This window comes from Armigeres subalbatus, chromosome 3, assembly GCF_024139115.2.
Source record: "Armigeres subalbatus isolate Guangzhou_Male chromosome 3, GZ_Asu_2, whole genome shotgun sequence".
In the NCBI taxonomy this organism is placed as follows: domain Eukaryota; kingdom Metazoa; phylum Arthropoda; class Insecta; order Diptera; family Culicidae; genus Armigeres; species Armigeres subalbatus.
The window spans coordinates 374260980-374287925 of record NC_085141.1 but is presented as its reverse complement, the minus strand read 5'-3'; the positions used below and the strand labels follow the sequence as shown (position 1 = coordinate 374287925).

The 26946-nt window shown below is 40.8% G+C and overlaps 5 protein-coding genes and 2 long non-coding RNA genes across 7 annotated transcripts in view; 3 read left to right on the top strand and 4 right to left on the bottom strand.

Annotated features, from left to right (window-relative positions):
* LOC134226521 (uncharacterized) overlaps positions 1–338 on the bottom strand; it is a 57238-nt gene extending 56900 nt beyond the window's left edge. The window contains exon 1 of the mRNA XM_062707353.1: positions 196–338. Coding sequence (XP_062563337.1) covers positions 196–202 — 7 coding nt within the window. The 5' untranslated portion in view covers positions 203–338. The remainder of the gene's footprint in view (positions 1–195) is intronic.
* LOC134226520 (zinc finger protein 311-like) lies at positions 220–2882 on the bottom strand. The gene is made up of 3 exons (XM_062707352.1): positions 2085–2882; positions 962–1928; positions 220–900 (listed from the first exon to the last, which is right to left on the bottom strand). Exons 1-3 carry the CDS (start codon positions 2708–2710, stop codon positions 220–222), a joined length of 2274 nt encoding a protein of 757 aa, XP_062563336.1. The 5' UTR covers positions 2711–2882.
* A 1263-nt stretch (positions 2883–4145) lies between these two features.
* LOC134222890 (uncharacterized) lies at positions 4146–6476 on the bottom strand. Its single transcript, XM_062702034.1, has 2 exons — positions 6460–6476; positions 4146–6123 (listed from the first exon to the last, which is right to left on the bottom strand). The coding sequence occupies exons 1-2, from the start codon at positions 6474–6476 to the stop codon at positions 4146–4148; spliced, it is 1995 nt and encodes a 664-aa protein (XP_062558018.1).
* Positions 6477–17306: 10830 nt separating this feature from the next.
* LOC134222889 (uncharacterized) lies at positions 17307–18287 on the top strand. The gene is made up of 4 exons (XM_062702032.1): positions 17307–17413; positions 17524–17641; positions 17807–17934; positions 18000–18287. The coding sequence occupies exons 2-4, from the start codon at positions 17524–17526 to the stop codon at positions 18285–18287; spliced, it is 534 nt and encodes a 177-aa protein (XP_062558016.1). The 5' UTR covers positions 17307–17413.
* A 303-nt stretch (positions 18288–18590) lies between these two features.
* LOC134223656 (uncharacterized) lies at positions 18591–20510 on the top strand. Its single transcript, XR_009982660.1, has 3 exons — positions 18591–18728; positions 19375–19520; positions 20432–20510. It is a non-coding gene; the product is annotated as an uncharacterized LOC134223656 (long non-coding RNA).
* A 1028-nt stretch (positions 20511–21538) lies between these two features.
* LOC134222888 (uncharacterized) lies at positions 21539–22554 on the top strand. The gene is made up of 2 exons (XM_062702031.1): positions 21539–21574; positions 21640–22554. The coding sequence occupies exons 1-2, from the start codon at positions 21572–21574 to the stop codon at positions 22552–22554; spliced, it is 918 nt and encodes a 305-aa protein (XP_062558015.1). The 5' UTR covers positions 21539–21571.
* Positions 22555–25492: 2938 nt separating this feature from the next.
* On the bottom strand, positions 25493–26648 carry LOC134223655 (uncharacterized). The gene is made up of 3 exons (XR_009982659.1): positions 26479–26648; positions 26077–26419; positions 25493–26002 (listed from the first exon to the last, which is right to left on the bottom strand). It is a non-coding gene; the product is annotated as an uncharacterized LOC134223655 (long non-coding RNA).
* Between the last annotated feature and the right edge of the window lie 298 nt (positions 26649–26946).

The following is a 26946-nucleotide window of genomic DNA, read 5'->3' as shown; positions in this document are numbered from 1 at the left end:
GTCTAAAAGTTTTTCTGTTTTCTGTTCTAGCTTGACGATCATTCAAGCTCCATTTGTTTCAATCGTTGTTTAAGTCAGCCATTTAAATCGAAATATTGCGAAAACCCTTTCAAAATCATGACCTTGAGGCATTCGAAGAAATTAAAAGGACACCAGCTTTTTTATGATAAGTGATAATTAGTTCATAATATTTACCCAACATGATACGAACCCGACTGCTCAGTCTTGCTGGTCCAGGATGATTTTCGGACAGGTCTTCTTGTGCCGGGTCACCGATGCTGGCGAACCGAACATCATGCCACACGCCGGACAATCGTACGGTTTTTCTTCGGTGTGCACCCGCTCATGCTTCGTCAGCTGCACGCTCGTCTTGTACGTCTTCCCGCACGTCTCGCACGAAAACTTTTCCTTCTCGTGGCTTTGCTCATGTCTGATGAAATCCCATCCCTTGATGAAACGCCTCGCGCATATCCGACACGTCTCGTACTGATCGTCGTCCAATTCGATGCCGTGCTTTTTGTTGCGGTGCCGCAGCAGCATCATTTTCGAGTAGTGACGCTTCCCGCACAGATCGCATCCGAACACGTCCGAGTGGATGTTGCTGTGGTTGGCGAGCGACGGCTGCGACAGGAATATTTGGTCGCACTGCTGGCATGCGTGAATCTTGAACTTCGCATCCGGGTGGGTTTCCTTGAGGTGCTCGGCCATGTCCCGAGTCTCCGAAAATACCATGTCACATAGGTTGCACGCAATGACGCCGGCTTTGCGGTTTCGCGTCGTCAGGTTGTCAGCTTTAGCATCCTCTCGATGTAGTTTCAAATGGCGCGAAAGGTTGCGGTTGGAGGCAAAGGCTTTGTCGCAAATTTCGCAGCGGGCAATAGCTTCTCCTTTGTGTTTGAACTGTGGGTAATTAAACAATTTGAGCTGTAAATTAAGTTGCAAACGATTAACGTAGCCTTACCTTTTCATGACGCTTGAGCTCGGAGATATAAACAAAGCTTTTATCACACTGCGAACATTGGTTTTTCTTCGTTTTATCCTTAACCGCAGGTGTAGTCGCCGTGGCATTCGACGTGTTGGCAGTGCCATGCCTAGCTGCCTCATGTTTCGCCCTTGCACTGGTCTTTCGGAACCGCAATGGGCAGTGCGAGCATTTTATCCGCTTGACGGGATCGTGCATGGCCAAGTGTTTGTTGAAAAGAATGATATTTTTGTAGGAAATGTCGCACTCCTGGCACTTCAACGCCGTATGATCCTGGTGGTCCATCATCAGATGATGGATGAGGGTGTTTTTGTTCTCATGACGGGAGGAGCAAACGTTGCACTTGAAATTGAGTTGCACTTTCAGCGGAGGTGGTTTCACCAAATGTATTGAAGGTGGCTTGCTTAATTTAGTTTGTTCCTTAGTTATGGTACTTTTAAGTTTTTCAGGACCGTCCGACTCCCCTTCAGATGAAGTATTATACAGTTTGGGATCACATTCCACCTGCATTTCCCCATCATCTAAATCTTCAGGCTCCTCCTTTATAAAAAGAACTTCTGCGCTAGGTACAACGTCGGGCTGTAAAGGAACTGACCAAAATTCAAATCCAGAATTGAAAGATGTTTGTTGGCTGCTGGCGTCAATCTTGCTGCTAAATTCCACCCTTTCGGATGCCATCTTTCGGAGCAACCATTTAAACTTGCGCGATTTGTCGCTGATTTCTCGCCAGAACACGTGAGTCATATCAACCTGCACTGTGCATCGCTCGCAGAAGAACCCCTCCTCGGCATATTCCGTCGCCGACAGGAACTGCGCAAAGTACTTTTTTGCCAACCATTGGAGTGTGTGTCCGTCGCTGATCTCCCGCTTCATATTGTACATGTTATCCACCGTGTCAAAATTCATACACAATCGGCAGCTCGTCACCTGTATTATTATATTGTCCCTGAAACGGTGAATATGACTCATTTATTAAGTTTCATTGAGAAGAAATTTGTTAATAAACACATAATATGTTCAATAATGCGCTTATCTTCATATGGAATCTGTTTCCCTGCAGAACTAAATTATGCGATGCGAATAGAATCTAAGACCCACTCACCTCACAAACAACGTCGGTTCCCGGTACTCATTATCAACGCCATTTGCGATCGCTTCCGGAGCCCGGGCCGCAAAGTGCACATTGCAAACCTGTGCCTTCCCGCCCACTTCTTCTTCCACGAAGACCGTCTCTCCACTACCGACCAGAATGGCCGTCAACCAACGTTGCTGCAGTTCTTTATCTCGGGGAAAATCCGTCAGCCACTGCTGCTGCTGGTTTTCACATCCCGGCACGCAACAACTAGCTGCAGTTGTCTCAATCCTAGCGCCGGACGATTCTCCCGCTACCTCAACGCCCGATTCAGTTTCGGTGTTCTCCGGCTGGTACAAACTACGCCTTCGTACCAGTTCATCAACATCCAAATGGAGTGTTGGTACCCAATCAACGCTGTCGATCTCTTCCGGGGCGGACGGTTTGCCGGACACGAAATGTCGGCCGCAAACCAGGGCGTGCGACATCTGTGGATCCGACAGATGTAGCACTTCACCCCAGCGGGCACGCCGCTGGAGCATCTGCACCCGGAGGTCTTCGCTTGCTCGAACCCGTACCGCCGGTATCCGAAACAGGCCAATTTCCTTGTTGGGAGAGTAGATGGGGCAGCTCAGGACAGCGCATTTACTTGGCATTGCGAGACGATTTTACCGTACGTATTTTGTTCTACTTGCTGATGCTAGCCGACGGACTTCAAAACTTCACTTCAAGTTCACAAAATAAACAAACGAAACAAAATTTTCACTTTGTCCGCAGCAGCAGCGCAGCAGACAGACTGACTAAAAACAGCTGCGAAAACCCGTGCGAGCAAACACCAGTGCGATGTTTTTTCAACTGATGCATAAAATGTCACAATTCGACCGACGAAATCGGAGCACTCGAGATTCATCAATCGACCTATTTTTTGCACCGACGATATTGCGGATCTTTTTAAAATTTTCCATCTTGCGGATTTCGTAAAGTTCTTCCGCAGCTGTCAAAGCTGTCCACAAACAGAGGGAGCGCATGTGAGATGATGAATAGGGTGCATTAGCCGCGAATATTGTCCACACGTAATGTTTTTTTTTAATGCAATAGCATTTACAGTCGTGATTCGCTGGTTGGGCAACGACCTCGGCCCAACTAACGAATTCGGTTTTTTAGTTGGGCCAACTGACAGCCATTTGAACACGTGTATTTCGACTTGAACATCACAAATGATGTCCAGTGACGCCCAATCCCGTTTTCCGTGTTTACATTGAATTTTGACGTACCGTTGCTTTGCCATGGCCCAACTAAAAAGTGACCCAAGTATTAAAATCCCAACCAGCGAATCCCGACTGTACCTATAAAAGAAGGGTCCTGCAGCTGAATTCCGAAGGATTAAGAAAAAATTGAAAAATTTCTTTATAAAAAGAGATTTATAAATTCTCTTTCTCTTTCCAAAAATTTCTTCTCTTCATACCGTATTCCGATAGACTGAAGAGAAAGAAAAAAACTAAAATTTCTTGCGAAGAAAAATATTAGTTCACATATTTTCCCCTAGATGTCTTTTGACAACTATTTGCATACCGGTTGTTTAAAACATCCTCATATCGAAAATAAAACTTGCTTTTTGCTTATTGTTATCGAAATAATGAGGAAAAAAAGATAGTTAATCAATCTAGTAGATTGAAAATGTGCAATGTAGCAACCAGCAACATTGTTATATGGGTTCTGAAAGCACAATCTCTAAAGAAGCAGATAACTCTAATAGTTACCTCGAAACACCGAAGACCGTTAGCATTTGAGCTGAAAACGCTTTAGCTTTAAACGGCAGCGAAAACGCTTTAAGCTTGAGCTGAACGAGCACTTTAGCAAGGCACGAGCAGCTGAGCTTAGCTTTAAACAACTGACTTATTTAAGCTTCAAGCAACTTTAGCTGACGAGCACAACTTAACTTTAAAGCGAGCTTTGAGCGAGCTTTAAAGCTTAAGCACGAGGCTTTGACGAGCTGAGCAGGCTTTGAGCCCAGGCTGAGCGCAGGCTGAAGCCGAGCTGAGCTTAAAAGCTTCAAGCAGGCTGACGGCTGAGCTTTAAACTGAGCCCAGCTTAGCTGAAGCAAAAACAGGGCATTTTGAGCGAGGCAGGCTGAGGCCAGCTGAGCTGGCTTGGGCGGAGGCAGGCTGTTGGCTGATGCAGCTGAGCGGGCGAGGCCGGGAGGCGGAGCTGAGCTGAGGCTGAGGCGGGCTGAGGCAGGCTGAGGCAGGCTGGTGAGGCTGGGCGCAGGTTTGGCTGAGGCGGAGACTGAGCTGAGGGCGAGCCAGGCAGGCAGGCCAGGGCGCAGGCGGAGCTGAGACGGGGCACTGGCTGAGCACGGGCTGAGGCGGGGCTGGAGGGCAGGCTGAGGGGCGGAGCCTGGGCTGGGAGCCCAGGCTGAGCTGAGGCTGGGGCTGAGCAGGGCGGAGGGCTGAGCCCAGGGCTGGGCGGGCTGAGGCCCAGGCTGGGGCCGGAGCAGGGAGCTGGAGCCAGGCTGAGGCAGGGCTGGGCCAGGCAGGCAGGCTGGGCAGGCTGGTGGGCTGGAGCAGGCCGGGCTGGTGGGCAGGCCAGGCTGGGGCCCAGGCTGGGGCGGGCTGGGAGCAGGCTGAATGGGCTGGGGCCGGGCAGGACTGGGGCAGACTGACGGGCTCCGGGGCTGGGCTGGGTGGGGCTGAGGGCCGGGGCTGGGGCCAGGCAGAGCCAGGCACAGTGCTGGGGCTGGGGCTGGGCCGGGCTGGTGGACCCAGGACTGGGCACGGGCTGAGGGCTGGGCAGGCAGGCTGACCCAGGCTGAGGCAGGCATTGAGCAGGCTGGTGCAGGCTGAGCAGGCTGAGCCAGGCTGAGCCAGGCACTGGCGCAGGCAGGCTGAGCCCAGGCTGAGCCCAGGCTGAGCCCAGGCACAGGCCGGGCTGAGGCGCAGGCTGGAGCAGGCCAGGCTGGCTGGCCCCAGGGGCTGGCTGAGCGGAGGCTGGAGGCGGGCTGGAGGCCAGGCTGAGCCCAGGCTGAGCCAGGCTGAGAGCCCAGGCTGAGCCAGGCTGGGCGGGCACAGGCAGGAGGCTGGTGGGCTGGCTGGGCAGGCTGGGCCGGGGCTGGGCCCAGGCTGGGTGGCTGAGGCGGGCGCTGGGAGCACGGGCCCAGGCTGAGGCGGGGCTGGGGGCCGGGCTGAGCCCAGGCTGGTGAGCTGAGGCACGGGCCGGGCTGGGGCCAGGGGCTGAGCTGGCCCAGGTTTTGGGCTGGGGCTGGAGCTGGGCCTGGGGCCAGGCTGGAGCCCAGGCTGAGCCGGCGGCTGAGCCCAGGGGCTGGTGGGCAGAATGAGCTGGAGCCCTGGGGGCAGGCTGGGCTGGGGACCCAGGCACTGGGCGGGGCTGGGGCCAGGCTGAGCACAGGGCAGGGCGGGTTTGGCAGGCTGAGCAGGCCAGGCTGAGCCAGACTGGGGCTGAGCCCAGGCTGAGCCAGGCACGGGCAGGCTGAGCGCAGGCAGGCTGAGCCAGGCTGAGGCAGGCTGAGGCGGAGGCTGAGCGGAGGCTGAGCCAGGCTGAGGCAGGCTGAGCCCCGGGAGGCAGGCTTTGCAGGCAGGAGGCTGAGGCCAGACTGAGGCTGGGGGCGGGCTGGAGCAGGCAGGCTGAGCAGGGCTGGGGAGGCTGGGAGGCTGGAGCCCAGGGGCTGAGGCGGAGGCGGGGCAGACTGAGCCCAGGCTGGGCCAGGAGGCTGGAGGCCGGGCTGACCCCGGGCTGGGGGCCAGGGCGGGCCAGGCAGGGCTGGAGGCTGAGCCAGGGCGGGCTGGCGGGCACCTGGGGCCCAGGCTGGGGCCGGGCACTGGGCTGGAGCCCAGCTGGGGCCAGGCAGGGCCAGGCACGGGCTGGGGGCCAGGGCTGGGGCCCAGGCTGAGGCCAGGCTGGTGGGGCTGAGCTGGGCTGGGCAGGCTGGGGCTGGTGGGGCGGACTGGAGCGGGCTGGGGGCGGGGCTGGGCCACGGGCTGGGGCCGGGCTGGGGCTGGGGCCCGGGCCAGCTGGGCCCAGACCCCGGGGCGCGGGGCAGGGCACAGGGCAACTGGGGAGACTGAACTAGCTAGGGCTGGTGGGGCGCTGGTGGCTGGTGGGACTTTGGGACAGACTTGGGGCAGCTGGGGCTGGGCAAGCTTTAGCTTAGCTTTAAGCGGCTTTAAACAGCTTTAGCAGCTTTAAACAGCTTTAAGCTTAGCTTTAACCAACTAGCTTAGCTTTGAACTTTAGCTTAGCTTAGCTTTAGCTTTGCTTTAGCCTAGCTTTAGCTTAGCTTTAGCTTAGCTTTAGCTTAGATTTAGCTTAGATTTAGCTTAGATTTAGCTTAGCATTAGCTTAGCTTAAGAAAACTGCGTATTTTTTATTATGATAGTTGATTGTGTACATAAGGATATTAATCATCTGAATTGTTGATGGATTCAAAGCAGGATGATGAATAATCCTCAGGTCATAAGGCAAGAAGGAGGAAAAGCAAACAGATATTGAGAGTGAGCAGAGATAGGAATAAACCGAGGAAACAAAAAAATCAATTTAATGAAGATGGACGAAAAATTTAAACGACGGAGTTGGTGAAGAACAACCGTCCGCGGAGGGAAGTTTCTTTGTTGCTGAATAATAATTCGGATAAAGATATTGATTTGAAAGGTAAGTTATTTGATTAAAATTTAATTTGCAATGGGATAACCATGGATTTCATTTTGATTTTAGATATGTTCCCGAACTTTGATGTGTCTGCTGCGAATGAAAGTTTGATTCGCGTTATTAATCTGAAGCTGCCCCTGATGAATCTTTTATACAGCTAGTGCTCCTATCCAGCTTTCCACGCTCGGTAATGGCGGCTTGCTGCTGTGTAAAAATCAATCGGTCACTGTACTGTTTGACACTAGCTGGAGGAAAGCTCACTGGCGTTTCTGGGTGAGGGGAAGGGAAAAAAGGCCTTTTCGCCAGTGAGTTTTCCTCCAGCTAGTGTCAAAAAGTACAGTGACTGATTGATTTTTACACACCGACAAGCCGCCATTACCGAGCGTGGAAAGCTGGATACCATCATTCATGCTGCCACAAGATCTGGAATGGCATGTCGTTAAACTTGTGCCTCTATTGTCCGCTAAGTGGTAATCCATTTCCTGATGCGAGTGACGTTCGTTTCACCATACTGCATCGAACTTGCTGCTGATGGATATATTAGTACGTTCGTTCCAACAGGTGCCAACTAGCATCTGTTCCGGTTTCGGTTCCGAACCTACATTAAATTATATAAATCAATCTCGAAATAAATAAAATAATTTGATCAATTTTATCCAACATGATTTTAAATTTCCGTAGCAAATTGGTTCACCCTCGGGTTCACCCATATTTGAGTCAATTTCACCTAAAATAGAATACCCATAAATAGGTAAACATTACCGATTCTGCCGTGAAGCACTTGTACTCAAATATGGGTAAATGGCAATTCACCCATATTTAGGTATGTGCACTTTTTGGCGATTTTGGGTACTCTTCACCCATATTTGGGTGAACTGAAGTAAGCGTGTCACTCAGAAATAAATTTATACCAAATAGTACAGTGACTATAATACACTGAAAATATTCTACACGCTTCTTTAATATTCCTTTACACGTTAATCGAACGTGTTATTTCAATTCAAAAATTCAATAACATTCCACGTTAAAATGTTGAGAAATAATATTGAATCGATACCACTGGATATTTCTACACAATATAACGTGTTTTGCACATCGTTGACTACTGAACCTATTTTGAACAGTGTTCTGACACGCGGTAGAAGACAATCATATAAAGAAAAGTAATCATGATTACCAAAGTTCCTGCAATGTGCGAAATAAACAAGATCTAGGTTAATTTGTTTTATTCTCCCGAACTACAGCAAAAACCAGTAAGCTAAAAGGTATGTTTATAATCATTTTTTTCAAGAAGTTTTTCTTATTTCTATTTTTCTTCTTTCTATTTTTCTTCAATTTGTATTACAGATCCCACCATTCCTCGACAGTTCTATAAGTACAATCGCACGGCTGAGGAGTACCAAGTGGTATTACAATAATGCTACAAGTGGAAGCCTGTTTTGTTGTTTACTATATGTTTTTGTTTTCTGGAATCAAATGTTCAGATCTCAGATAGCGCATCATCATGTTCTCAGAACAATCATGTTCTGTTTCAGTGAGCATTCAAAAGGAGATAACATACATAAATATATCAATAAATGTTCATGTTTAGAACTACCAATGTGTTTAATTTGTTTTATTAGTAGTCCTCTATATAGACTCGAAGATTAATTTATTATTATCTAAAACGACTATTTTCGCAAAACACACAATGAATCCACGTGATAAACACGTGAAATTATCATACATTTTCTCAGACTGTCTACGGCATTTTAACGTGTTTCACACGTGAGATCATAATGCGATTCTAATCTATTGAACGATTTATTTTTTGACATTTGAGACTGGTTTTACACGTTGCTTCAATATGTATCTCAAATAGTGAGGATTCACGTGTAAAACCAATAGCATGGGCGTGTAAAATATCTTCAGTGTAACAGTGTCGTCAAGCAGGCTATTGACATGCTATTGTTTAGCCCATCGCCAGATCGTAGCCAGGATGTCCCGGGCTATAATATTTTTTCATACTGCATTTCAATGATGACAGCGGGCTATGTCTATTGATGATGATGACACCGCGCTTGTCACCGGCTCGTCGTCAAGTGTCAGAATTGGAACAGAATCGTCTGTCAGTTCCATACAAATGCGCGTTCCAAACGAGCAGGAGACCTGTCAAACGTGGCACATGACGTTACTCTTCTTATAGGACTCTACCAAATAGGTTAAAAATCATACTAAATGGCTATTCGCCTGGTTGACCCCAAACTCGTTTTTGATGCAACAATACCCGGATAGTATAAACACAGAGAAACAGACGTCTCACTTAGAACAAATTTACTTAAAAATCATTGTAATTAATTCAAATTCATATACGTTAGAACACTAGCGCTATCTGTTTGCCGCTTGACCACCTAAAAAAGATATGCATATCAAGACGATTTCGTTAAAAGAACCTAATTGGTATGATGAAAAAATATTCAATGTGCGATACTTAAAATAACGAGTAATTTAACACAAAACAACAACCGTGTCATGTAACACTACTTTTATGCTATCGCCTAGCAATATTAGATTCAAAAATAAATAGAAAGTAATACAGAAATGCGCAATGCAACAATAATATTTTATTCCAAAAACAAATAAGACATTTTGGAAAACTACACCTTTTTATCTGTCAACTTATTGCTGTTACGCACACACACTCATTTGTTGTTTAACTATTGGATGTTGTTTGGACCGTGACATAGTCGATCATTTGCGTTTTTAGGGATCTTATTTCCATTTTCCGGACAGTGTTCCGACGAAAAAGTTAATCGTCTACTCAGCGGATAACTCAAGCATAATTTTTCATAACGACGTATGTAACAATTATGAGGATTCGAGAAATCCTTTGCAGAAAGTTGGCAAAACTTTTTCTAAAACTGTTTTAAAACTAAATCTTTTTTCAATACTTTTTTCCGCTGGCATGCGTCATTACATGACACGTAATAAGCGTGCTTCACAGCAAAGCTTAGTTCATTCAAATTCACTGTTAAAAACGATAAAATTATACATACACCGGTATGCTACACGTACGTCGGTGTACATTGGTCGGTTTTCCATAGTGCACGATTGACGCAACTGCAGTTTTGTTTTGTTTTGCTTTTTTTGTTACATAGGTCGCTCTCAGTTCCCATATGTTAAAGCGACGTATGTAACAGTGAGACTTCAAAAATAGAAATTTTTACATACGTCGATTCGCAAAAAGATTGAATTAAAGAATTTTAAGATCTGAAATCAGTAAAATCGATACGTATTATATAAAGCCGCGTGTGATTGTCACGTTGTATTAAAAACCCCGTTTTGTTTACTTTTGTTACATACGTCGTTATGAAAAATTATGCTTGAACTCAACTTCCAGGAGCTAGGATTATGGATTACAGAATCGATTTTTGTGATTATATTCGAAAAGCAAGAAAAGGCAAGTTGAATGAGATTTTGCATTTGATGACATTGTAAATAATCGTTACCATTTTCGGAAATAACAGCGTCTTCGGAGAGTAACTCTCTCACTCTCGATGCACAAAAATCTGGAATGCAACAGAGACTGCTAATTGAAGTGGGGAACAGCCCAGTCGACAGAACCGATAGTTGTAACTGATTTTGAAAGTGATGTGTTGCCGCAACCGTTCAATTATACTGGAGGTTCCCGTACTATGAATTAAGCTAGAGTGTTTTCTGTAAAAATCATCATTGTGATTTCAATTGCACCGGTGTTTGTTGTTTGACAATAAATTATGGTTGCAAAGAAGTGGAATTATTTTTGTTGACTACTCGACGCATATTCCACAATCAGGAGGATGTGGGTGTATCCGAAAATGTATATTCTGTGAAAAATCATCAATTACAAGTACCACGACAAAGCTCGAGGTTTTCTAAATTGTGTAAAATATTGCTGATGCCGTGGCATTTTAAGAGATCGGTGAGCCTGACCGTGAATTGTAAATAAAGGCGAAGGGTGATTCAGAAAAAATGTGATGATGGAGAAAAGTGTTTGTAGGTATATTTATGATTTTTTTTCCTTACGACCAACTAGTTATAATGACTTTCATAACGGACGGTGCAAATTGTAGGTGTTACACTTTCATCTGTCTAGGTAAATTCATACGAACAGCTTTTCGGTTGCGCTTACCATCACGCTTAGCCTTTTGTTTCATACGCAGAGATAGTTTTACTTCCCTTAAAAACCCTTGAATGAATGTGTTAAAAATCTTATCTAGAATCGTTTCGAAGCATTTCTGACACATCTCATCACAGAAATTATCGTAAATAATGTATTGCTTTAGACGTGTTTTAACATTGCGTCGATTTTGATATAGGAATTTCCTAAATTTTTGCTTGTATGCGGTAAATGCCTGTAGTCCTATTTCGAATAATAACGTGCTTGGATAGCAAGAGGCATTTTTTAATGTGCTGAAGCAATATACTCGATCGTTTTTATCCAGATTCTCTCGATCAGTAGTCAAACGTTGTCGACACTTACTGTGTGATAGCTTTACAACAGTCGCTCCTAAAATATAGGTAAGGCCGTTGAGTTCCTTGTTGGTGAAGTTAGAATTTGCAGATTTTAGTGGTCGTAGTTTGTATTTGAAATGCAGCGAGTATTCCTCCATTTCCCAAAGATCTTCTAATTCCATATCATTGAAGTCACATAGTGGTACGGCATTGTCGGATTCACAATTGCTTCCTTGTATTTTCTCGTTCGCAGCGATTGTCGCACTTTTCAATGCTGCTGCAAATTGAACAGCATTAGGTGAATCATTTCGGCCGCATCGACGCCTTACTTCTGAGAACAAATTTTCATTGGGATCTTGGCAAAGATGGTTTGTTGAAAGATTCTCGTAGCCAAATTCGTTGTTCAACTTGTCCCATAGCCATTGTACGGCGTTGATATTCCTGACGAACCCGTAAACAAAATTCGGGTGACGTTGTTTTGCAGTCAATTCTTTCGAGTCTCGAATCGCCTTGAAATTAAAATCAGAACACGACTTTATCCAGCTTTCCACGCTCGCCATAATGGCGGATGCTATAAATATTTTGACAGTAACTGCTTCCAGACATTGAACTGAAATTTCGCTCTTAGCAAACCATGAAACTTTGGTAACCAATACCTACGAGTTGTTTATTTATTGTGAAAATGAAAATGAATTTTTATTATAGAGAAGCTGCAGCCATTTCGATAAAAACTAAATCATTTACTAAAATTATTTCATACATTTCAGGAAACGAATAAGGTGCATGAAATTTACTGAATCTATAATTAAATCTATAACAAAGGTTCCAACAGTAGAGATGAAAATGCGAAACTACGTTAAATTTTTTTACTGATTCATTCGCATTTCCAAGCATCATAGAATATTGCCATGTGAGCTTATTATTAAGTCTAAATTACAGTTCGGAAAACGTGTCGCGAGATGTGCCCCCCATGCATTTTCAAAGGGGCGGGAATTTCGTTTTCCGTACTCAAATCCTTTGAAACGAACAAAATTAATTGTATACTTAATGCTAATGAAAATTCAGTTGATACAATCATGAATCACATAATTTTTCTAAACTGCAGAACTGTAGCGCCTTGTTTGAGCAATTTGAGATGGCGAGAAATAAAATAAACCAGATAGTAATTCTCCCCAATCATGTTAAACGACAATATTTAATTATTTCGTTTAGGATGATTTTCAAATAATTTTTCCTCCAAGGACAACTGAAATTACCAAAAAAATATTCTGCTCGTTTAACATTACTTAAGACTTGTCATAAGACAAGTTTGTACAATCCCATTTAATTCCACCTCCTAATTGTACCACGACAGATACATATTACGACCTCAACAGTAAGGTCGTCTTCATTGTCTCTTACTTGACTCGACTTAGTCGACTTAGAAATAATTAAATATTATCGTTTAGCATGATTGGGGAGAATTACTATCTGGTTTATTTTATTTCTCACCATCTCGAATTGCTCAAACAAGGCGCTACAGTTTTGCAGTTTAGAAAAATTATGTGATTCATGACTGTATCAACTGAATTTGTCATTAGCATTTAAGTAACCAATTAATTTTGATCGTCTAGAAAAAAAAACATTTCAAAGGGCATTTAGTAATTTTGTTTCTATAAACTTTATTTCTGTTATTTTCTATGTTTGTTATAAGTTCATCGCTTATTTAATAAATAAAAAAGGGTTGAATTTAGAATACGATTGGGGGAAGGCTGTTTTCAGTTAAGTTAAGAGCGGGATTCAAAGGCCCTTTTTGAAAATGCATGGGGGCCAAATTTCGCGACACGTTTTCCGAACTGTAATTTAGCCTTAATAATAAGCTCACAGAGCAATATTCTATGATGCTTGGAAATGCGAATTGATCAGTGAAAATTTCTAACGTAGTTTCGTTTTTTCCATCTCAGAACCTTTGACGAGTAGAACGATATTCTATGCAATTCGTAGAGATCTTGGAACCTGGTATGCTAGGAACTGCATTCAACGCCTTAATTATAGATTCAGTAAATTTCATGCACCTTATTCGATTCCTGAAATGTATGAAATAATTTTAGTAAATGATTTAGTTTTTATCGAAATAGCTGCAGCTTCTCTAATAAAAAATCATTTTCATTTTCACAATAATTAAACAACTCGTAGGTATTGGTTACCAAAGTTTCATGGTTTGCTGGTTTGCTAAAAGCGGAATTTCAGTTCAATGTCTGGAAGCAGTTACTGTCAAAATATTTATAGCATCCGCCATTATGGCGAGCGTGGAAAGCTGGATTAAATAAATAAATTACATGTTGTTAGTTTAGCGTTTCACAGTATACGACTAATACCTGCTTAATGTTGAAACAAGTGTCTTTTGTGAAATATAAATCATTCAACAGCTTTGAAGCTTTCGAAAGAAATCCCCAATGACAAGAATCATTCAAGCCCCAAACGCAATATAACGGAACGGCGACGGAAACGGCAAATTTGACAGAAAATATATGGGCTAACTGTCAAATTTTCCGTTTCCGTCGCCGTTCCGTTGTATTGCGTTTGGGGCTTCATGATCGCGTTACGATCAAGGGGTGTCTCACAGCTAACGATGGCAGCGAATTTCAATCGAAATAAAGTCGATTGCTATTCAATTTTATGAGAAGGTATTATTTGATCATTTTTGCAACACACCTTCTACGACGCTGAACTGTAATTTTTATCTAAGCAAACTGGATTTTTCACGTTACCAAGGACATCAAAAGAGTTGTTTATTTTCCCATCAACAAATCAGGGGGCATGAATAATTCCATCCTCACTATTATTCGTATCAATTAACTCTTTTCTTATTTTAGGTTTTGGTTGCAAAATTATGCATCAAGAAGACCCTATCTACAGCTTAGTTGATTAATAAAGAAAACCTGTATACAATATTGTTAGAAGCGTAGCGTATAAGCTATTGTTAACGGTGGCGCAAATGTACTATTGTTTTTTCTCAAACTTACAGTACAACTTTCGTATTATAAATCTTATCCGAAACTTAATTGATATGCTTAGACGTTGTACTCGTACAGAACCACTATTCCATATTCTAAATTGCTGCTACTGGAAGATATATTTTTCATTTTCGGATTTCCCAAGGATCCCGAGTCGTGCGCCATCTCTTCAGTTCCATCTGGGAGTAATGTGGGACAAGTCAGCCATCTGGGAGTAATGTGGGATAAGTAGCTTATGCTCAGATGTGTATTTGGAACATAATTGAATGGGCGCAGCAGATGTGCTCAACAAACTGCAACGTAATATGAAATGAATGAAATTTCTGCATGATATTTTAAGGACTCTAGATGGGAGGTGACAATATGTTCGGCTTGAACAGTAGACCTCTCAACTGTGGATTTATGGTGACATTGAGACATGTTTAGCACAAATAGAATGTTATCTCAGCTTTCCGCATCTCATTCCATTGAGTAACAATCATTCCGACATAAAGAAAAGTCAACCCACTGATTTTTTTCGTACGCTCAGCTTTGAAAGAAGATCCAAAAGACAATAATTATACATCGGTCAGATATAATAAGTAAACGCTTTGGAATTGATGGCCCAAGTCTTGTCCATCTTACAGATGAGAGCCTTAATCACATTTTGCTATGTTGCTACCAATGCTGCAGCGATCAGACAGAATCCATTTCATCATGAAAAACCCGGTGTTGCCTGAATAGCTCTATGCCTTTCATAGGTACTAACTTTACAAATTCGAGCGATAGTGCAGGCCAGGTGTAGGCCAAGGTGAATACAAACAGGTGTAGCAGTATGCCAATTTCATGATTCAGCCATCTTGGATTTTTATATAGGGCAGCCACCGAGTTTGTTTATTTTTTGCACTGAAAATGAATTTTTCACCCCCGCGCTAGTCTCTCCCATGTACTGTCAAAGTGAGTGAACCCTGATATAAGAACCCTGGTGTAGGCTACTTCACATTATGACAATGCAGTCACTGTATGATTTGACAGATTCGTTGCGTTGCTAAAATCAGCTCTGTGTCTATGAATAATTTTGATTTATATCGAAATAAAGTCGCTTCGGTTGCTTGGTTGATTTTAAGCGGATAAATTCAAATCATTCTATGTGAGACACCCCTTGGTTACGATACGCCTGTATAAAAACATTGTACTGTTTATTAGAGCGAAATCAGAGTAAATGTAGGAAATATTCAAATTATAGTATTGTACATAGTTGATAACATTCGAATATTTTCCAGATCGATAATTTAGAATTAATTCCTTACAAAACTATTGTATTTTACCTTTCTTTCATTTTGGGATCCTTTTGAATTGAAGCAATCAAACAAATTGTCGAAAAATCCTACAAAGCTTGCTGTTCCTTTTGCCTCCTGTGAAAGCTCCTTAGATTCTACGTAAAACTCTATACCTTTGGCAACAGAGTTACTCAATGTTCGAGCTGCTTTCGATACGTTCATGGTTGCAAATGGAGCCATGTTAATAAGCTCTTCTTTGAGCTTTGGTACAAGTCTGGGAATGGAACAGTGATCGATTTCAAATAGTTGTCTTATCCATTTGAATGATGCTATTTGACCAGCAAAAATGGCATTATGCTTTAGTAGCATATTACGGGCGCTTTTCAGTAGATGAGGAGTATCAAACATTACAGCAATATCAGTACCTTCTATTCTAACTGTTGGTTTCTCCGTGGTTGATTTAATTTCTTTCGCCATTTTAACATTGGTGGTGCATTGGTCCATGGTTAACACTAATGGATATAACCCACGCAGCCTCAATGCTTTGATAGATCGTTTGATAAGATCAAACTGATCCTGACTGCCGAGAGTATTATGCGCCAACTCGTATCCAATAGCCTGCAATTTAAAGTAAGTTTAATAGAAAATAATGATACATGAGCTGCTATAGGGTTACGAATGGTATTCCCGTCAGGGAACAATTCCCGGCACAGGCTCAACAATTAAGGATAGAAACATTATTTTGCCAAAAGTCCTCCGTAACCGTGTGAGCTCACTAGAGAATTTACGATGCAGTTAGTTGAAATAGGATTTAACGATGCAATTGCGGCTTTAGAGGGGTATGTCGAAGCGCAATAGCCTGCCGGGAATACCTGCCGTTACCCTATGTCAAAATTTTTAATACCTGTTTGAATCTTTTTCGCACTGTTCTACTACGCTCATCGGTTTCATCATATGTTTCCCATCTTGTTGGTTGCAATGGAGCAATACCAGAGACCATTACAACAACTGCTTCTGTCGCTAGTGTCATAGGGTTATTCTTTTCGATTTTGAGGTTACATCCTGTGCTGGGAAATCCGAAAAAAGTGTCCGTTTTGGCGTTGTATGTTAGTTCGGATTTAATAGACATTCCATCGATCGAAACAACTACTGCTTTCTCTGCCTTGGTGAAGCCTCTAATTTTAGCACCCAAGCGGTTCAGGATTGATATATTTAAACCAGTTTTCATTCCAACTGATGCATTCCATCGTCCAATGGTCGCTTTGTTGGGAAGGCTCAAAATTTTTGATCGTTGTACATAACGGAACGCCGCTGGTCCGGCTAAATAGGCTCCACGTGCAAATTTCTTTAGTGCCGAATTATAACGCCGTCCTTTTGGCTTCCGCGTAGAATTCAACAGACTGTTGTGCAACACTGGGTTAGCTCGAACCAGCCCACCTAATGACTCATCCTGTGATTTATGCTTCCGTAGCTGCTTCAATTCTTTTTTCAGGTTCTGTATTTTTCTCCGTCCTCGTTCCATAGATTCGAGTCTCCATTTATCCTTCCGCTTCACTTTCAGATCACTTCTTTGCCATTCTCTTTTAACTTTCTGAACTTCATCGCGCAGTCGCATAGAAGTCTTTTTTTCATCAAGAACACGGACAGAAATTTCGGTTATTTGAATCAACAATAATAATGTTTATTCATATTCATTTAACATAAATATATAATCTATTTGGACAAAAAATATATACATTTAAAATAAACCAAAATATATATTTGTTTCTAAAATTTCTTTTGGAGAGCCCCCTGTGCTATTATATTATCACTTCAGATGCCCCTAGGTGCCGCAAAAGGAAAAAAAGAAAAAAAATAAAAGTGTTGATTTTGCGATGCAAAGTATACCATTTTTGAAGTCCGATTAACGTGATTATTTAAAGTGTATAATTTTAAGTTCAAACCGATTTTATAAACTGACGGGAAAACTGTATGTATAAATAGAGAAATCTTTCGCTTTTTTATGCAATAACTATATAAGCAAGCAAAAAACGTGTAGTTAATTGCCACTTGTTTCATATACATACTGTCTAATCGTAGATGGAGTGCAAAGAAGAAGTTGAAGTGTTGTACGAGGAACTGGACGTTGAAAGTGTTGAGATCATCAATCTGCTGAGTTCTTTTGGTTTATCCGACCGATTCGTGACGGAATTCGTGGGTAACTTAAACATTTTCGCTTCAGCTTCGCTGTAAAAAGCCCCGCACATAGGATACGTTTGCGTTGCGTTTGCCTTATTTCCCAAAGAAAACTGTCAAACGTAACGCACACGTATCCTATGTGCGGGGCTCTTAAGGCTATAATCATTATTTCAAATATTTCCAGAAAACGGGTATACGGTGGAATTACTAAAAAATATTGAGCGAAGGGAGATTGAAGACATAATCGGTCCTCCCCATCTGGCTGATCGAACGAAATTAATTGTCGCTCTCAACGAGTGGAGACAAGAACAGGTGAGAAAAAAAAATGTATTTGATCGTCGCATCTAAAACCGAAAATATGTCTGTTTTATATACAGGGTCTCTCCACGCCATCCGATCCTTCAAAAAGTCCCATCAAACTCAATCGATCAACAAACTTGCAGCGCCAAGATTATACGGCCAGATTTCTGATTACTTCGTCACCGAGGGGAAGAGCCATTATTGAAATATATGGGAGCACAAACATCCTGACGAAAGCGCAGAAGAAAGCGATCACTCACATTGTCGTAGACGAATTCAAGGACGTATTTGGAAAGCTTACGAGCAGTGAATTGAAAATAGAGCAGCGGAACTCAAACAACTGTTTCCCACTGAATCGGAGGTAAGTGATTAGTTATACCGTCTCCTGAAACAACAGTATTTTATAAGTACAGCATAAATATGTAAAGGGAAGATCCATTAATTACGTAACGCAAAAATTGGCCATTTTCAAACCCCCTTCCCCTATGTCACACTTTTGTATGAAGCCTCTAATTTTTTGTATGGATTGTCATGCGTCCCCTCCCTCTAAGCGTTACGTAATTTATGGATGCTCCCATATCTATTTTATTTTCATTATTTCATTTTCCATATAATATTTTCAGTATACATGGTATCAACCTGCAGTGGAATTCAAGGCGCTAAGAAAATCCGATTGGGCAAATTGGCAAAAGGATGTCTGTATGATAGGAATTTAAACTACAAAGCTGAGCATCACAAACACCAACAACTCCAAATTTCTAATTCGGAACAATCACAGGAACGAGACCTTCTGTCTGAAGCGGCAAGTAAGTTCAAATCCTAATCTGTACAATGATAACAAACTGTAATCTAGCAGTACCATTGTTTTGCAACTATTTATGTGTTTATTTATTTTATCGAAGAGATTTTCAATTTCTGCAATTAGTTTCTCTTAAATGTTAAATGTCTTTCTTAAATGTTTTTGCTCCAACAGGTTTGAATGAATTTTAATTGCAATGAAATCCTCCGTCAACCTTTTTATTTTCACTGGTATTATTTATATTGAAGTGAGTTAAAAAAAACATTGTTTCAATCTCCACCTCCTTGTAGCAAACTGTAAAAGTTTGTGATAACCACACCCTCCAGATATGTATTTATTTATGGAATAATAGTTTCACAATGGGTAAAAAGTGTTACTAACCGAAATTTATCAATTCAAAGATAAATTTTGATGTGTGATTTGACGTAATTATTGAGTTTACCTATGAAGCCCACCTACGCTTATTGAAATTGACTCCATGGTTTACCTTGTGTGTTTACCGCTATGTTGCAAAAGTAAATACATAACCGCTCTTTATTGCAGATATGTATAGACCAAGACCATAGCTTGTTCAACTCATAAATTTATAATTGTTCGTTTCAGTTGACCTAGTGATTTTAATATGTTTTCTTTCTATTTTTTTCTTACCATAGTCGCAGAATACGAGCAGATCAAAAATTGGATACGTCACAACGAAGACGAATGGGAAAGCGTTAAGGAGAAGTGGTCTGCTACAAGTGCTCATCGGCTCCAGGAAAATCTATTTTGGCCATACTGGAAGACGATTCATTAGACGGAGGTAAGGAAATTTGTATTATTGTACATATACAGAGAAGGAGTATGTTTAATCATGCATACAAACCTCGCATTAATTACCTACTATAGTGTCGTAATCATTAGAGAGACAAACCCAAATCATATTCATTAGTTTCAACGATGTCATGTGAAAAGTAATCAGTGTCTAAAATAAATTATCATTTTATATTCTCAATTCAGTTAAAATACGAATAATTCGACTAACGAAACTGGATTTTCCGAACTATCTGTTCGTTGAAATTAACTTTGGAAATGGGATAATTTTTACTATGACTGTGCGCAATACAACACGTCTTTTCCAAAGTTTGATTCAACGTACAAATTTGAAGAAGATTATGATATTCACTACTAATGACAAGATTAGAATGGTCGCATCTCGCGTCACGAAGCGAATTTTGATGATTCATTTATCTAAAGGCCGTGCTACAAATGGTGAGAAGAGCGGTGCATTTTGACATAAAATACATGGATTAACTGTCAAAACGCCATGCTCCGCTTATACTATTGTAGCTGGGCCCCTCATGCGTTCTTAGCAAAACGTTATTGCAAGGTTTTTTTCCTGTTTCCTATCCGGTTTAAAATTTCCAACTTATATACTTTATATTTATATTGCAGTTCCAGTTGAAAACCGAAGTAAGCTCTGGCGCTCTGAATATATTCCAGTTCCAGATGTCCCAACTGCATCGTGAGTAGTGCGCATCCATGCCACAGCCGTGCGTTATCATGCGAATTACTCGTTTAATAGTTGCAACATTCCAAAAATCCAAAATTATCCCCAGAGCTTACTTTCGTTTTCATCTGGAAATACAATATTGTACTATCAGTGTGGAACATTTAATATTCATAGTAACATTGCTTCAGTGATCATATAGCACTCTTATTTTTATATTCAAGATACATGCGACTGGCTTACTGCGAGTTTGTTGGCTTATTTGCTACCATGCCCAATGTTGACCACTCGAGAGCGTAAAAATGGAAACCAACGTACATGGATGTCCGAGAAAGTTTCGTGCTTTGGATCAAAGGATTAGAAGAATTGGAGACAGAAATTACCAGAATCATTCATCTGTTTGAACGCTGCGACCAACCTCAACGCCCTCTAGTAATTGTGGTGGGTTCGGATATAAAGAAAATTACTACATTCCTGGTTTATTGTGCTGGATCATACTACAAACTTCCCACGTTTCAAAAAGCATTGGACGTATGCTTCAAAACATACAAGGTTTACGGATTAACCTTCCCACGGCCGGCAGCTGGAGTATGGAATTTATTGGGCCACTGCATTTACGGGTTCGAACCAGAAAGTGACAGTAAGGCTAAAGTGATTTCAATTGCTAGTGCCATTGCTGTAAAAATCTAAAATGATACGTTGTGCATACCAGGGGTGCATGTGGCAGGCACCTTCCATCGATGGATATATTCAACACCTCTCACGTATGCATGAGACGATAAATGGTTTATACTGCGTTTTCGACAAAAGCCATTCCAAATTTTCAACGTTGAAATTACTGCGACAACACTTAATCAAATACCATAATTCTTGCGAATCACAAATTTCCGAAAGAGAAAAAAATTCAAACATTTTCGTCGACAAAACAAATCCCTCTATCGTACACCCTACTGAGGACACAACTGGAGAAAATCACCGTTATGTTGATGATACAGACGGGGAAAAAACTGCGGAAAATATTTTCGATGCTGAGAAAATTAGAGAAGAGATCCAGCGCATGCGCTTGCTATTAACGCTCAGCTGGCTGAGTAAGGACTCAATATCTAGGAAAGCAGCATTTGATATTCAAAAGGATATTGGAAAATTTGTCATTGAACCAATAAGAAAGACAGTGGAGCTGATGTTTCGGTCCGGTATGCTACCAGATACATGCAAGTATCTTCTGGACGAGCTACTGGACAATTTTGAGTTTATATCCGAATACAAGTTCATCCAGCAACTAAAGACCACAATCTCTACGAAGATCCTTTCTTTTCACGATAAGTGAAGAACTCAAACCTGCCGTGATTGACAATGTACAACAAATGGTGATTAATAACGACATTTCTCCCATTGGCTTATGTATTATATATAATAATTTCTTCTTATTTAGGTTGTTGATCAAATCCAGGGAGTAATAATGCCAATAAAATTTATGCTGCAACAATACATCGAATCGGATCACGTACTTCAGGCAATCCGTGATGGCCTGAAGATTTCAACCGATGGGTCGTTCAAGTCATTAGTAGATGGCTCTATTTGGCAATCGAGAACTGCAGAGATGGTGGACCGATTGGTCATACCCATAAACATCTTCTTCGACGATTTCGTTACCGGTGATACATCGTCACCCCATGCAAGGTCCACGTCAATGTGCGGTGTTTATTTAAGTGTGGCATGCCTCCCTCGCTATCTGTCCGGTAGATTATGTAATATCCTTACAGCAGGGTTTATTAAAACACAGGACAAGAAGGATTTTAGGAACGACCAAACATTGAAGAAAATTATTGCAGACCTAATTGATTTGGAAATCGATGGACTTGATATACAATCAAATGGAAATACAATTAAGGCATACTTTGTTATCGGATTCGTCGTAGGAGATAATCTTGGCGTTAACGGAGTACTAGATTACGTTGAATGTTTTAGAGCAAATCATTTCTGTCGCGTTTGTAAACGAACTCGTGTTCAGACAGAATCAGATTGTTTAGAATATCCTAATTATTTGAGGTCTGTAGAGAACTATGAACAGGACATAGAACTCAATGACGTATCGCGAACAGGTTTAAAGGCACGAAGTATATTTAATAACATACCATCGTTCCATGTCATCCACAACTTTTATTTCGATGTTATGCATGATGTGTTAGAAGGCGTAGCTCTGTATGATCTACAGCATATTTTATATTACTTAGTGAACGTCAAACAGTACATATCCGTAGTTGATCTGAATCACAGGAAAAACTTATTTGTTTATGGTAGCTTGAATTCGATAACATACTGGACGACTTCAGGGAAAGCAACATAAAAATAAGCAACTAAAGATCACTGCTAGCGAGAGTATGCAGTTTGTAACGTTTCTGCCTCTTATGATAGGGTCGTTGATTCCGGAGGACGACGAAATATGGATCTTTTTTTGCAGTTTAGTAAAAATTTTGCATATAGTTCTTTTGAACAGCGTTCCATACGAGTTAGTAGATGAACTACGATCGTTGATCAAATACCATCATGAGCAGTACATGAACTTATTTAACGATACTTTAAAACCAAAGTTTCATAACTTGACGCATTATCCGACGGCCATCTTGAGAGGTGGGCCTCTACGATCCCATTGGGCAATGCGCTTTGAGTCCAAACATAAAGAATCAAAGCAGTACAGCAAAATTAATCAGAATCGTAAAAATTTGTGCAGTTCGCTTTCCATAAAAGCTAATTTGAAATTTGCTGATCATCTAATGAGAAAATCATTTATCACTCCACAACTTAATCTGTCTGTTGGCACACGGTGTATATCCAGGTTTAATCAAAACAAGAGAGTTCCATTAACTGCATTTCGTGTTCCGTTCAAGTAGGGTCCGTTACATTTTGTCATGTTTCGAAAAAAGTGGTGCAATTTACAGTAAAGGCACATTGTTTTATCTACAATTAGGAATAAGTCTAAATGTTTATCAGATCGAGGAAATATTTTTAAATGAAAAAGAGGAATTACTGTTACTTTGTAATATGTTTAAGGCTATAAATTTTAACAGTCATTTACAGTCATACACAGTAGAAAAGTGTCTTTCATACAAAGTTGTACGAATCGCTGAGTTTGAGACCAAGCCAATCAACATACATACTATTAATGATACTATGTACTTGAGGATATGTAATTATTATAATATCAATGACATTGTACCGAACAGTGTTGTAAACTGATTAAAAGATGTTTAAGTTTGTTTAATTGAGAGTTTTGCTACCTACCTACAACCTACGTCGATTGTTCTTATTGTATTATTTATCTCCTGGATTAGTGATTTGAGATTCTGAAATAATATGATCAGTGATAGTATATTCATTAAATCAAATAAATCTAAAAACCTGGGTCTAATTATCATGATTCCTGCTCTTCCGCACATTGACAACACTCTTTAGTGCTTCTGTTATTTTCTATTTTCTTTTCGAATAGCTTTTAACAAATTTTGATTCCATGAAGAACATTTGCGAGATCTATAGTACTATTCCTAGTCCTTTTATGCTTTCATCGTAATTTAATTTGGTATGTTTATTTTGATTCAAAGAACTTTTAAAAATCAAATGAATGTGCACAATAAATTCCTTTTATTTTAGCCTAGAAAATAACATTTCGATTAGAAAGACGGTTAACAAGACATTCAATTACCAGATGAACATATCAATTTATATCGATGAAACATATGGGACCTTTCATAAAAGCACGCGAAAATCAGATGAAGGATGCACCAAGCTACAAAATACGCAAAACACATTATGGTTTAAAAAAATACTTCACGGTTGATTCAAACATAAAGATGTTTGAAAGAAAATGGTCCACATGTTTGAGATAAAAATATTTATGTTTATTATGAGAAATGTCAAATCGTGATAAAAATATTTATGTTTGGATCAAATATATTTCAGATCAAAACAAACTTTGAATATTTTTGTTTCAAACAAGAAAATTTAGTAGCTTTCAACGATGAGCATGTTTATTTTGAATCAACTTTATTTTTGATGCCAGAACAAACTGAAGATATGTTTGTATTCAACTAAAATATGTTTACTTCCACCGTACTTTTTTCTGCGTGAATAATTGCTCGAAGTTCGGATTACGTCCGGAATCAGTGTCATCATAAGACCTAGAAAATCGTGTTCCTGCATAAAAGCTATTCGGTCTGGTGTTGTCTGAATCTAATTGGCATTCCGGCTCATTCAAATTAGGAGCTGATTCAGAATGTGTTTGTAAGACTTCCTGGATAGATTCTTGATAACTGTCAAGATCAGAAGACTTGCAAGAATTTGGAGATATGTGCAGTTCGATGGTTCTTGATTGGATGATAGTAGGTGTTACCTCTTCAATCAAATACTGTACATCTAGGTATTCGGCATCATCCTCGTCGGAACTTTCAAGAAATTCGATTTGTTGAAAATCTAATTCCACTTGAGATGAGAAACCAGGATCTTGTGAACACAGAGGTGCACTACAAGCCGACATTGATTCTTGTGGACAGCACGGGATCACATTGTCACGTAACCTGGTCAATAAAAAAATACGTTTGTACTCAAGTCAGCTCAGCTCGTTAGGTATTTAGCTCACCCTTTCTCCGGCTTCGAACTGTTGTTGTAGTCTGCTGAACTGAAGTGGTCGGAACACAAAACTCGTTTCTGCACAGCACTTTGCCCACCTTCATCAAACTCTAGAGTAAGTTCCTTCGATCGACAAAATGATACCCACTTTGCACACTTCACACGATCTCGAGGAAATCTAAAGAAAGATTTTCCACAGTTTTTCCCTTCTCTGTTGGCACATAAGAAGAATTCACACTTTCGCCCCATATTTTGACAGAGAAAACTTAGTAAAAACAACAAAAGTCGACGGTCACAAACACTACTACAAATATATTTGATATAAAAGCAGATGAAATGTCAGACGTTATTATTTTTACTGCAGCGCTCCGAGTGGCGGTTCGACCACCTACTAGAATTCAAATTGACTGTTTTTTTATCGAAACGATAGATGTAAACCGAAGTGAGACGTCTGTTTCTCTGTGGTATAAATTCAAGAAATCATGAAATAGTATAAGTGGGCTTTATTATTTTTCAGATTATACTTCCGTGTAAATTATGATCCAAAATATTTAGGTTATGTTGTTTTTTTTTCGTTTTCAAAATGATATAAATAAAAGAATACTTATCAAAAAAAATCATATTTAATTAATCTTGGTGGAGTAATATACAATCAAAAGTGATAACATGCGATAGTTATTTTTTGTGGTTCGAATCGTCCTGGTCACATCACCATCATGCACTACACATTCCTCGGCACTTCCTAGGAACCGTATTTCGTTTCGCAGATCCTTATGAATTCGTCTTCACTGCTGAGGGTAATGCTACGTTTAGACAAGGCAAGTGAATTGAGCAAGTCGCTTGAATCGAACGCGAACTGAACGTGTAAACACCTTAATTCAATTCACTTGAATAAAAAGAAAGTTGAACATGTTCAACTTTTGGCAAGTCAATTGAATTCAACTGAGTTTTTCAATTCACTTGCCCTGTCAAAACGTAGCATAACCATGAGAAGTGTCTCGACGCCGAATCGGCAGCGATGTTTGTAGCGATGAAATTCCAAAGCGGGATGTAATTCTTGACTGGGAAACAGCTCTCGCACATCCGACACATTCAAAGAAACGTCGCCGTGAAGCAAAATCACTGAAATGGAGACCGGCGTTGGTCGGTTTGAAGCAGACTTTGCCGTAGAGCTGAAAATAATTTTGACGATTTAACGTTAGATATCTATTTTCATTCAAAGATAGCACTTCGATTCATTACTTACATAGAATCATTTGTAGTACGTAGTCCTGAGATAAATTGCGTCAACCCGAATCTTCATTACTTGAGACCGCCGGAGGGGGCAGCGAGACTTGATTTGGTACTCGCTTCTGACGCGTTTGATAAACAGTGTGGCTGGGTGGCCAAGGTAGAGGCATTGTGCGAGTTTCGGAATTGGTTCGGTTTGGTTCGACGGAAGAAGTTTTTCTACATTCCGGTTGACAGGGGCAACCAGGCAACCAAGATGGCAAAGATCAATGCCGAGCGCTGTGAGTTTCATCCGGAAAGGCGTGCTTTTCCACATTGCACAACAATTTAACTTATATGCATATAAACGAATAGCGGATCTAGAAAAAGAAAATTAATATGAATCTCAACGTTTTTAACCATATGCTCAGTTTCTTACTTTTTAGTCGTCTTTAGTCGGTTTATTGAAAAAAGTATTAAATTGATCGAAATCACCACGCGTATGAAGAAATTATCAAAATCTGCAAAAGACAGAATGCTAACAAACATATTTTAACGTTATTCTTGCTTAGTATAAATCATAATGACAGGTAGTATAAATTTTAATCTGAAGCAAGTATAATTCATAGAAATGACAAATAAGTATAATTTCAAAACTTTCTTGGATTAATATTATTTCTGAGTGAACAAAACAACATGGAAGCTTTTGATTGCAGTACTCAAATTAATTCATGAAAAAAAGTTACTTAGGTTAAGTTAAGTTAAGTTAAGTTAAGCAAGAATTTAAGTGTGATGGATGTAGGCCCTTTTCACATGTTAAGCGAGAAATATGCTTTTTTCTTCAAATTTCTGGCAGCCCTATTATTGCTATAAATTTTATAGCACTTACTTTTTTCTTTCCCAACTC

What these genes read in the sequence shown, in the direction of transcription:
- LOC134222889 (XM_062702032.1), top strand. Translation starts at nt 17,524, where the DNA reads ATGGAGTGCAAAGAAGAAGTTGAAGTGTTGTACGAGGAACTGGACGTT. An exon ending in ATTCGTGACGGAATTCGTGG is followed by an intron (nt 17,642 to 17,806) that starts GTAACTTAAACA and finishes AAATATTTCCAG; the next exon opens with AAAACGGGTATACGGTGGAA. An exon ending in ACGAGTGGAGACAAGAACAG is followed by an intron (nt 17,935 to 17,999) that starts GTGAGAAAAAAA and finishes TTTTATATACAG; the next exon opens with GGTCTCTCCACGCCATCCGA.
- LOC134226520 (XM_062707352.1), bottom strand. Translation starts at nt 2,710, where the DNA reads ATGCCAAGTAAATGCGCTGTCCTGAGCTGCCCCATCTACTCTCCCAAC. An exon ending in GAACCGACGTTGTTTGTGAG is followed by an intron (nt 1,929 to 2,084) that starts GTGAGTGGGTCT and finishes TCACCGTTTCAG; the next exon opens with GGACAATATAATAATACAGG. An exon ending in AGCTCAAGCGTCATGAAAAG is followed by an intron (nt 901 to 961) that starts GTAAGGCTACGT and finishes AATTACCCACAG; the next exon opens with TTCAAACACAAAGGAGAAGC.